Raw genomic sequence first — 12,500 nt, 5'->3', positions numbered from 1 at the left:
CTTGAACCCCTGTGTGGTGTTCACCAGTCAGGGACATTACCACATCGGCCATCACAACCCTTTAACATATATAACCTGTCAACTTTCTATGGCCAATAAGTTATTATTTGGAGGGGTTGTGACCCTGGTATCTGACTGGCGATCACCTGACTGGGGTTCAAGACCGGCTTGAACTCGATAGTTTTCTTGTATTGTCTACAACCTCTCCATCCTTTTGAGCTAGGGTGGGATATTTGGGTTGGCCTATAGATCTATTTGCCGATAACTACTGTAAGCAGTCATTGCCTGATTCTCCCTGGTACTAGCTTGGGTGGAGAGGGGCTTGTGAGTTTATCATATGTAAATATGGTAAGCTTTATGGGATTTTCCTGCTAGCTAGGGCATTGTCATGAGCTGACTTTAAGAGAAAAATATAAATTCTTCTCACAAATGATAAAAAGATCTAATGGTTTGGCTTTGCAAACAAGCATGTTGCACACGCAAAAGATGTTACTCTTTTTACATCGATCCCATTTCTGAAATTAGACTTGTGGTTGAGGAATCCGTCCACAGACATGCAACTAGAATTAGTGCGTGGTAGAAATTAGGGGGAGGGCTTGTGAATGAATTTGAACTCTTAACAAAAAAAACAACAACAATTATTGTAGGTTCAGTGAACGGTTCATGCTATAGGATGAAATTAGAAGCACAAACATTGTAACCTTTTAGTTCACAAAGAATTATTTATCCTGATGATTTCACTATTACTGAAAAATTTATGTGTAAATTTCTCTAAATTTTCAATCCGTTGATCTACTATATTCAATGCTATACAGATATGAATCTATATTGTGAGTTGTCCTTACTACCAATATGTCTGTTTGCAACTATATCCCGATGATTTCAGCCCATAATATATTAATTACCATATATAAATCAATACTAGACAAGAATTCATATATATATATATATATATATATATATAAAACGAAGTACTGCACAAAATAGTAATAATAAATTGAACATCCTACAATGTCCTGTCAGAACTGATCTTCATCTTGTTTGTCAACATCTTTTACTCATCTCTATTTATGAATTAGCTGTTCCGTATAAGCCTTCTTCATCCTATCCTGTGTTGTGGTGGCCGATGTGGTAATGTCCCTGACTGGTGAACGCCAGAGTGGGGTTTGAGTCCCGCTCAAACTCGTTAGTTTCTTTGGTCACTGAAACCTCACCATCCTTGTGGGCTAGGGATGTGGGGTTGGAGGTTGGGGAGCCTATAGGTCTATCTGTTGAGTCATCAGCAGCCATTGCCCGGCGCTTCTTGGTCCTAGCTTTGGTGGAAAGGAGGCTTGGACGCTGATCATATGTATATATGGTCAGTCTCTAGGACATTGTCCTGCTTCATAAGGAAATGTCACTGTCCCTTGCCTCTGCCATTTATGAGCGGCTTTCAAACCTTTAAATCCTGTCCTCTTCATCTTTTGTTACATACTTCGTTTGATACTTCATCTTTCTATCTGAACTCTGGCCTTCTGTCAGGATTAATATTACCCTGTAAATGGACATCACCCCTTTTCACATTTTCACTATACGTTGTATAGATTTTGGCATTTGAAATGATTCTAACTAGGTCTAGGACTCTTGAACCTCCTCAACCAGATCTTTTCATTGGCCATTTTTTAAAGAACCACTAAATGGAAAACAGTGTTTTTCAAGGCTTCACTTGCCAGTTTTTACAAGAATCAATAACAGAAACAATTTTTTTTTAAGCTTCTCACGCTTATTCCGAAAAAAATTTAATAACAGTTAACAGTGTTTCCCAAGGCCTCTCACGCCGTTTTTTTTTTTTTTTTTTTTCAAGTTTAAAAAGCAACATTTCAAGGCTTTTCTTGGCTTTTTCTTTCAAGAATAAATAACAGCAGCTTATTTGCAATTGAACGCGTGATTCTAAATTGCAAGGTTGTACAAAAAAATTATATGAAGAAAGCTTTTCAAGATTTCCGGAGGCGTAGCTACCTTAAAGAATTTTTTTTTCATTAATTTAGTTCTTCTCCTTCCTGGTTTTTCAGCAGCCAACTCATCTAAATTGGATAAAAATTGAGGTTTATTAAATTCCTTAGCCCAGATCATATCATTTCTTGACAACGTCTTTCAATTGGATTTTAATGCATTTTTTTTTTTTTTTTTTTTTTTTTTTTTTTTTTTTTTTTTTAAATATCCATATGTTTTACCCATCCTTGACATCCAAATCTTCCCAGACTATATCGTTCACCTACGTAATAGTAAGTATGAAGTTAATTTCAAGTCTTCCTATTTCTTTCATTTGGATCAATACTGCATAGTATTCTTGAAGTTTCATGCCAGTTGTGACCAAATTATGGAATGACTTTTTCAAATAATAGTTGAATGAGTGGAAATTCAGAAGTTTAAACTTGATGCAAATGACTATTTTAAAGACTGGCATGTCTAGTTTTATTGTTTATATGATATTCTTATGCTTAGAACTACTATTCCTCTTGATATATTCTATTTTATTTTTTTAATAGCTTATTTTTTTCCAGTTGGAGCTCTTGGACTTTTCACATTGAATTTTTCTAACAATGGTTGTATCTACGATAATGATGACAATGATATTGATAATCATATGATTATTAAAAATAAAGAATACTTAGGACAAGTTCAATATTTGCTCAGCAAGAGAAGTTTATACATAGATAAATTATGAAGGAATCTGAGGATTTTTATCATTGTGGATATGATGCCTTACTTATGTCAGAGATGACAGTGTGACTTCATTGGTATGCAAGACTGACAGATGATCTTCAAAGAAGAGCAAAGTCAGTTGTCAGCGCGCGGTCTTTGAAGAAAACCACAGGTTGTAAAGCCATTAAGGCAAATTGTAGAATATGAGTTTCCTCGGAACATTTACTTCCCCCAATGATGCAACATGAGAAGGGTGAGTCTTAAGAGCTCCCCCCCCCTCTCTCTCTCTCTCTCTCTCTCTCTCTGTAATGTTGCAATATGAAGAGGGTAAGTTTTAAGAGCTCCCCCTCTCTCTCTCTCTCTCTCTCTCTCTCTCTCCTCCCTCTCTCTCTCTCTAATGTTGCAACATGAAAAGGGTAAATCTTAAGAGCTCCTCTCTCTCTCTCTCTCTCTCTCTCTCTCTCTCTCTCTTGTTGTAACATGAAAAGGGTAAATCTTAAGAGCTCCCCCCTATCTCTCTCTCCTCTCTCTCTCTCTCTCTCTCTCTCTTGTTGTAACATAAAAAGGGTAAATCTTAAGAGCTCCCTCTCTCTCTCTCGTCTCTCTCTCTCTCTCTAATGTTGCAACATGAAAATGGTAAGTCTTAAGAGTCTCTCTCTCTCTCTCTCTAATGTTGCAACATGAAAAGGATAAGTCTTAAGAGCTCCTCTCTCTCTCTCTCTCTCTCTCTCTCTCTCTCTCTCTCTCTCTCTCTCATTTATTTCCCGATTCCTGCAATTAATGTCTCATATTCTTTTTTCGCATTTACAATCAAGAAATTGGAATTTAGTTATTGTATTCCCTGACTTTTAAATTTTTCTTTCTGAATCAAAACAATCTTCTTTATCATGTTTCAGACCTTGACTGTGAAAGGAAACAGGTTTCTTGTCCATCAACCTTTGAAACAAAGTAAACCCACATTGCTCGAATAGGTGAACATAGAGTTTCCTTATAAAGAGTCTACACTAATTTTTTTTTAATGAGGCGCATTTGCACTGACTCGCAGCGGTGCCCTTTTAGCTCGGAAAAGTTTCCTGTTATCTGATTGCTTAAAATTATGTTGTCCAACCAATCAGCGATCAGGAAACTTTTCCGAGCTAAAAGGGCACCCCTGCGTGTCGGTGCAAATCTGTTCCAATGAAAAGAATTGACTATAGTATGGTTTTTCCAGTTGTATATGGAATATTCATTTCAATGTTGTTCTTGTTCTTAAGATGTTCATCTTAATTATCAAACTACTTCTCTTGTACTTTATTTCCCTATTTCCTTTCCTTACTGGGCTATTTGTCCTGTTGGAGCCCTTAGGCTGATAGCATCCAGCTTTTCCAACTAGGGTTGTAGTATAGCTAGTAATAATAATAATAATAATAATAATAATAATAATAATAGTAATAATAATAATAATAATACTTATTCCATAATAAAATGTTATTATCAAATAAATCTTACCAAGTCATTGTACTTTTTATAGTAAATCTTGTATATTATGTTCCTCTGCATCCTGTTATTCAAGATTTTGTGGCAGTCTAACATGGAGTTCAAAGACCTGAGGCAGTCTGTGATATTTAAAGAAAGAGATATATTGATTTACATTGATTTATGGGCTAGAATGATGTATATAGATATCCTAATTTTTTCACTGCTCGTGGAAAGTTTTGTATTTTCAGAGTCATACACGAAATGATGAAGAAATAATAAGACGTGGCTGTTAATCCAAGTAAAATTGAAATTATATGGTGAAATTATGAAGTACAAAATTTTTTCAGAAATATTTCCAATACTTAATTATACATTTAATACTTTTACAAGTATAGGCTTCTGTCTTTTCAAATTGACTTTTGCTCTGCTTTTTTCCAAATTTTGACGAAATAAAACCTACATTCTAAATGTGACTTATAAATGGTTGCCATTCACCCAAAAAAGTTAACAAGTTGTTATTGAATAATAATGGAGTTAATGTAGAATCCTGTTTGAGTCAAGTCCAAATAAGGTAGTCCAGGAGGTTGGCCACCTTTCTAGTGGTGTAGGATGTCACAAAACTTGAACCCTGAGGAGAGATGTGATATGGATCTTTTTAAATAGTAAATAGTCCATTCTTTCGTGCAAATGCCATTGACTGGTGTTAAAATATGTATTACTAAGGCATCGCACTGTTAAAAAAAAAATGTAATTTTAATCGGAAATTCTCTGTAAAAATATAATTTTACCCTATTTTGCTATTATCTTTTACGGCTGGTGACCCTAATATCATTCCTTTTCGTCAATATATACGTCCTTAAAAACAGTGAAAATCCTAGAATAAATGTTGCCAGACATTTACCGTTTATTACGGCAAATGTTTAACAGTGCAGAGTCGTAATAGGAATATATATATATATATATATATGTATATATATATATATATACATATATATATATATATATATATATAAGTATATATATATATATATATATGTAATATATATATATATATATATATATCTATATATATGTTTTTTTCAAAAAGGCCCATTAAAAGAAAACACAGGAAATATGAATAAATCACACTATATTTCGGTCAATAAAACATCGACCCTCTTCAGGATGTAAAGTAAATATATATATATATATATATATATATGTGTGTGTGTGTGTGAAATCGTTTGCAGCACTCTGGATTATAGATATACGAAGGTCAAATACAGGTAGTCTTCATTTTTCTGCTGCTTCCAGTATTTCTTTCGAGATTTTTTTTTTTTTTTTTTTTTTCCTTATGTAACTGCAGGTTGTCCATTAAAATCTCAGTGAATCACATATGCTTAAGGAGTGCAATGCAGATAAAGAGAAGATTATTCTTGGTGATAAATATACTAATATCCAAATGAAACATATTCTTAGTTTCTATGTTGTGAATCTTCAAAAGTTTATCTAACTTCAGGTAATCAATGTCACTGGTACTTAACCACATCTCTCATCTGTCATCCGTCGATTTGGGAGAATATCTTGAATGAGGAAACTATGACTAATGACTAATTTTACTCGCATTTTTAGGTTACTGTTCGTTAACCTTCTATTATTATTATCATTTATTATTATTATTATTATTATTATTATTATTATTATTAATATAACTTGCTAAACTACAATCCTAGTTGGAAAAGCAAAATGCTATAAGCCTGAGAGATCCTACAGGGAAAATAGTTCAATGAGGAACTAGTTTTACTCTCATTTTTAGGTTATTGTTCGTTAACCTTTTATTATTATTATTATTATTATTATTATTATTATTATTATTATTATTATTATTATTATTATTATTATTATAACTTGCTAAGCTACAACCCCTATTTGGAAGAGCCGAATACTATAAGCCTGAGGGATCCTACAGGGAAAATAGTCCAGTAAGGAAAGGAAATAAGGAAATTATAAGAGAAGTAATGAAAAAATCAAAAATAAGATATTTTAAGAACAGTAACAACATTAGAATAAATCTTTTATTTCATCAACTATAAAAAAAGAAAACAAGAGGAAGACAAACAAGTTAGAATAGCGTGTCCCGAGTGTACCCTCAAGGAAGCGATTTTATAAATGACCATCTCCCTTTTACAAACATTTCAGGTGGTCAGCTTATTTCAAACTCTTTGAAAAGATTGTACAGTATTTCAAACTGCATTGTCTTTCTATAAGGGTATAGCGAAGAATTTTTTTTGACACTTACGAACCGGTTGGAGGTAGTTTTCCTCCCTGACACAAATTAGTCAATGCAATATATATTTAAGTTTGTAAATAATGCTCTTTTAAATCATTTACTTGATTCATTTTCTTTCAAAACAAATTGAATAATCTGTCTTTTTTCTGGAAAACACACTGACCACTAACCTGCAGAGATGAAACCCTTTACTTTATTTTTTTTTTTTTTTTCAAACAAATGGAATGAACTTGCCTTTTTCTGGAAAATCATTCTGACCACTGATCAGTTGAGTTTAAAATCCTTTACTTAATTTATTTTCTTTCCAAACAAAGGGAATAATTTGCCTTTTTCTGGAAAATCATTCTGACCACTGACCTGTAGAGTTAAAAATCCTTTACTTGATTTATTTTCTCTCCAAATAAATAGAACAGTCTGCCTTTTTTTGGAAAACATTCTGACCACTGACCTTTAGAGTTAAAAACATCCACTTTATTTATTTTTCCTCCCAAACAAATAGAATAATATGCCTTTTTTTCTGGAAAACATTCTGACCATTGACCTGTAGAGCTAAAAATCATTTACTTTTGGCACATGGAAAAAGGGAAATTAAATTTGACTATTCTCGTATAATATGAAGCAAGCAGTAAATAAAAAAAAAAGTGAGTCTTCAAAAATTGAGTCATTACGTCTTCATCATAGCAAATGAACTTGGTTCCTTCTTAGCAAAAACATCTATTGTCTTTTTCTCTGCCTCGGGAAACTGTTACTGATTCAATTTGTTTTTTGTAACACAAAACAAGGATAACAACATTTCATTAAAACAGTTTGCAACAATGAGCTCTAAATAAGAAGACTCGGGAGAGAGAGAGAGAGAGAGAGAGAGAGGAGAGAGAGAGAGAGAGAGAGAGAGGAATTGTCTTAATTTGAGTGCTGAAATTCAATTTGACTATAAGGAGGAACCACTGGCACGCGTGAAAGTTTAGTCTTTTTTTTTTTTTTTTTTGGTAGTGCTCAAAATATATTTTTCTGAGCTGAAGGCTAACTTGTTTCTAAACTTTTCATAATGAGCAAGATTTAGAATTACTGTATATTTCGTTTTCATGTCATGAGCTTATTGGGCTTTAAGATTGCTAATAATAATAATAATAATAATAATAATAATAATAATAATAATATAATAATAATAATAATAATAATAATAATAAAGAAAGAAGTAATGACAATTCTGATGATAACAATAGTATGTGTGATAGTAATAAAATGTTGGGAAACGATTAAATCCTGGTTGGCATTTAGCGATACTCAAGTACCTAAATAAATTCCAGCTAACATCTTTACTTATTCAACTTCTTATGTCTATCAAATTCTTGATTTTGTTGACTTTCCCCCACTTTGCCTATTTTCATTCAATCTCAAATCAATCAATCAATCAATTAAGCTTTGGTTACACGTCCTACTGATCTATAGAATTCAAATTTGCTTTACACAGAATAGAACCAGTTAATTAAGTCCATATAAGAAAGAGACCAGTAACTTCTCTTTTTATCAGAATGTGGTAACGTCCCTGACTGGTAAACGCCAGACTGGGGTTCGAGTCCTGCTCAAAACTCGTTAGTTCCTTTGGTCCCTGCAATCTTACCATATCTGTGAGCTAGGGATGGGGGATTTGGGGGAGCCTATATGTCTATCTGCTGAGTCGTCAGCAGCCATTGCCTGGCCCTCCTTGGTCCTAGCTTGGGTGAAGAAGGGAATTGGGTGCTGATCATATGTATATATGGTCAGTCTCTAGGGTATTGTTCTGCTGTCCCTTACCTCTGCCATTTATTAGGGGTCTTTAAAGACTTTAAACTGCATGGTTATTTGTCTATGCAATGTTTTGGTACAGTAAGAAGTGAGCAATTCCAAGTGAAATATAAGAACCACCAAAATATCGAAGCAGACTTTAGATGTCGAGTTCAGGCGGAACCCTAAAATAGATTCATATCTACTATGGTCCGGATAGCTTAGTTCAAGGTCTCTTCTATACATTTGGGCTTCGTTGATAGAGTGTTGGTTAAAAAAAAAATAAATAAATAAAAAAAATAAAAAACTGAAGGTTCAAGGTCCCAGTCCCTGTTCTAAGAGACGATATCGATTTCACATGAAATTTGCAATAGATTAGTGTAGTGTGTTGTAAAAGATATCAGTGATATCGTGGTATGGAAATTGTAGAAAAAAATTATACTTGGGTCCCCAAAGGGCGCCCGAGTTAGGCAAATCAAAACGTTCGTTTAATATCGTATGTAAAGTTGATTATGTAAATTTAGTGTTCCATTTTGTCAAAATATTCTGTCGTATCAGGACAAATTCTGCACACACACACACACACACACACACACATATATATATATATATATATATATGTGTGTGTGTGTGTGTGTGTGTGTATCATTGCGTCATATACCATGGCATTTTTTCATATGGAATCTACAGATTTCGCAGAGCTTATTGTTATAAATATATGACAGAATATATCCCATTTGGTTATGCTTCTGTGTTTGGTTTTACGATGAAATTGATAACCTGAAGAATTACATTTATTAGATGATGGAAACTAAAAGATGACATAGAAAATAAAGTTTCAATTTGCCTGTTATGTAATTAGTTTGGTAAAATGTTTGGCATTTTCTTATAGTATAGCTAACCGAGATTATCATGACAAATAATTGTATGCTAAACATGCCACTATCATATGTGTGTAAAGCAAGAGGGGGAAACAGTGAAAGGTTAAACATTGTTGTAAAAGTCATGGAGAGAGAGAGAGAGAGAGAGAGAGAGAGAGAGAGAGAGAAGGTAAAGTATTTAAAGACAAAATGGAAATATAGGATGCATAGAAACATGAAGGAAGAAGTCTCCTGTAAACATGTTGTGGAGAGAGAGAGAGAGAGAGAGAGAGAGAGAGAGAGAGAGAGAAAGGTAAAGTAATTAGGACAAAATGGAAATATAGGATGCATAGAAACATGAAGGAAGAACGGTCTCTTGTAAACATGTTGTGGAGAGAGAGAGAGAGAGAGAGAGAGAGAGAGAGAGAAGGTAAAGTATTTAAAGACAAAATTGAAATATAGGATGCATAGAAACATGAAGGAAAAACGGTCTCTTGTAAACATGTTGTAGAGAGAGAGAGAGAGAGAGAGAGAGAGAGAGAGAGAGAGGGATCATACAATCACCAGTCAGATGGTTTCATACTGTGGGGGTATTATTGGGTGTGTAATCAACCCTATTTGTATGTGCTGTTGTTTTATTTGTTAAAACTATATACTGTAGTAATGTCAACAAGTCTTCCGAGCTTAACACTCCTTGGCAGAAGAACAGCTGATTTGGAGTCACTGTCTTTTCTTACATTTGTTTAGTCTTTGAGGTAAAAGTATATTAATAATAATGATAATAATAACAACAACAACAACAACAACAACAACAAACAACAACAACAACAACAACAACAACAACAACAATAATAATAATAATAATAATAATAATAAATAGATAACATGTGAAATTTCATCTTAGCACACTAGGTGTTACGTGTCATTTAGTACGAGAGAGAGAGAGAGAGAGAGAGAGAGAGAGAGAGAGAGAGAGCAGCCTTACATGATGAACATCACGTAGAATCCTAAACACGATTCATAATCAAGCAACCACAATATTAATATTACTGAGACATTTTTAATTTTTTTAGATTTCATGATGGTCGAATAAGCTTGAAAATTCGTGGAAAATTTTTCTCACTTGATGATACATTTTTCTAATTTTTGTATGTTATGTAGAATAAACATTTCAGTTAAATTAGAAAAATAAAACGCAATTCATATGCATTTTTTCTGATTTCATGATGGTCGAATAAGTTTGAAATTCGTGGAAAATTTTTCTCACTTGATAATATATTTCTCAAATTTTTTTATGTCATGTAGAAAATTTTTTTCAATTAAATTAGATAAATAAAACTTTTTCATATATAAATCAATTAAACCTTTTTATTTTATTTTTAAAAGTTCATGATTGTTTAATAAGTTTGAAATTCGTGGAAAAGTTTTTTCACTTGATATATTTTTCAATTTTTTTTTATGTTATGTACAATAAAAAAAAATCAATTAAATTAGAAAAAAAACAAAATGCAATTATTGACTGGTGATTAGAAATAAGTTTGAAATTCGTGGAAAAATTTTCTGACTTGATAATATATTTTTTCTAAATTTTTCTTGTTATGTAGAATAAAAAATTCAATTAACTTGGAAAAAACAAAATGCAATTCAATATACATTATTGACTGGTGATTCGAATTAGTTTGAAATTCGTGAAAAAAAATTTTCTCTAAATATATTTTTTTATTTTTTTTATGTTATGTAGAATAAAAATTTCAATTAAATTAGATAAATAAAATATAAAACTTGATTTATATAAATAAATGACTGGTGATATAGGCAAACGATCTAAATATAGTATTGATATATTTTGTTCCAAAAATTAGATAAATAAAATATAAAACTTGATTTATATAAATAAATGACTGGTGATATAGGCAAACGATCTAAATATAGTATTTGATATATTTTGTTCCAAAAATTAGGGTGTGCTTCGAGCAGACACCGTTACCAGGTTAAATCCCAAGGTCACGAACTATGGAACTTCGTAAATATTAATACCAAAAGCATATTCAGAACTAACTCATTTTCAAGTGGATTTAGAAATAATAATGGAACATTCCCACCCGAGTATTTTCTGTTCCACTAATTATTCATATTAATTCTCTTGGATTTATATCAAAAGTACTTTCAAACTGTTGTATAGTTTTTGGCTGATTCCTCCCAATATTTCTATTTATTTTTTATTTATTTTTCATTTTTTGTCGGGCAGAAGTCAACAGTAACCATGATGATAATAAAAAGAATATTAATAGTGATGATCAAAATAACAAGAGCAATAATAATAATAATAATAATAATAATAATAATAATAATAATAATAATAATAATACTGCCAATTAAATTCTCCTCCTTTCTCCATGGTATATATATATATATATATATATATAAAATACTGCCAAGTAAATAAACAGTACCTGTTACGAGTATAACAAGCTAGAAAAAGAAAAAAAAAAACTGTTTATTAAACAACCATGAGCGGATCACTGGAAACGACATTTGAAAGCAGAACCTGTAAAGTAGGCTAGAAGGGGCTCAAGGAGGTCCCTGGGGAATGTATACGCGTAAGGTCCGTCGTGGAGAAGAGGTTGGTAGCTACCCCACAGCCCCACTCCGGTCACACCTGTTGGTACTCCCGGGAGCCAGAGGTCTGGGCAAGACGACAGACAGGACCACTTACTGTTTTCTGAAGAGAACTGCCTCCCGCAGCCTCTCTCTCTATCTACTCGCTGCCCAGCGCTCTCCAGCGAAGCACCTGTATCATCGTAGCTCTCTGCTCCCTGTGTTCCTCGTAATGTCTCGTGTCTATTAATATTTTATGTTGCTCTCGATAGACGGACGATCAGAATTCTACGATTCTGCTGCTGCTATTCCAGCTATTCCTGAGCTAAGCCTGCCGCTTAGTTTTACAACGACTGTGATAATTCCGTCGAAAGATTCTACCCCTTACTGTGGCTGCTTTTACTGTGAAGGTAGGGGTGGTGTTCGTCTGTTTTCCATTCCTGTTCCTGTAATTATGAGTTTAAGAACTGTTGGTTAGAGTTTGACTGAAAAACAATGGTGATAGATACCATACTAGGTTGACCTTTATTGATAGATATTCAACCAGGGTTGACTATTCGTTAGGCCTGATAGAGAGAGACAGAGACAGACCATGTTCAAGTGACCTTAATTATAAGATATTCAACCAGGGTTAACTATTCGTTAGGCCTATGCATGAGAGGAGAGAGAGAGAGAGAGAGAGAGAGAGATAACAATGGTTATAGACACCATGTTGGGGTGACCTATTGATAGATATTTAAGCAGGGTTGACTATTCGTTAGGCCTAAGCGTGAGAGAGAGAGAGAGAGAGAGAGAGAGAGAGAGAGAGAGAGATAATGAAGGTTGGCCTAGCTCGCACACACACAGCTGGCTCTGAGGTGAAAGAC

General features: G+C 33.2%; 1 protein-coding gene across 1 annotated transcript in view; it reads left to right on the top strand.

The window, feature by feature from the left end:
* The first annotated feature begins 11,652 nt into the window (after positions 1 to 11,652).
* The window catches only part of LOC137655829 (uncharacterized), an 18,826-nt gene continuing 17,978 nt past the window's right edge, over positions 11,653 to 12,500 (top strand). The window contains exon 1 of the mRNA XM_068390001.1: positions 11,653 to 12,044. Coding sequence (XP_068246102.1) covers positions 11,891 to 12,044 — 154 coding nt within the window. The 5' untranslated portion in view covers positions 11,653 to 11,890. The remainder of the gene's footprint in view (positions 12,045 to 12,500) is intronic.

The sequence above is a fragment of the Palaemon carinicauda genome, chromosome 16 (assembly GCF_036898095.1).
Source record: "Palaemon carinicauda isolate YSFRI2023 chromosome 16, ASM3689809v2, whole genome shotgun sequence".
Taxonomy (NCBI): domain Eukaryota; kingdom Metazoa; phylum Arthropoda; class Malacostraca; order Decapoda; family Palaemonidae; genus Palaemon; species Palaemon carinicauda.
Note: the sequence above shows the minus strand (reverse complement) of the source record. Positions and strands in the feature narration are given on the sequence as shown.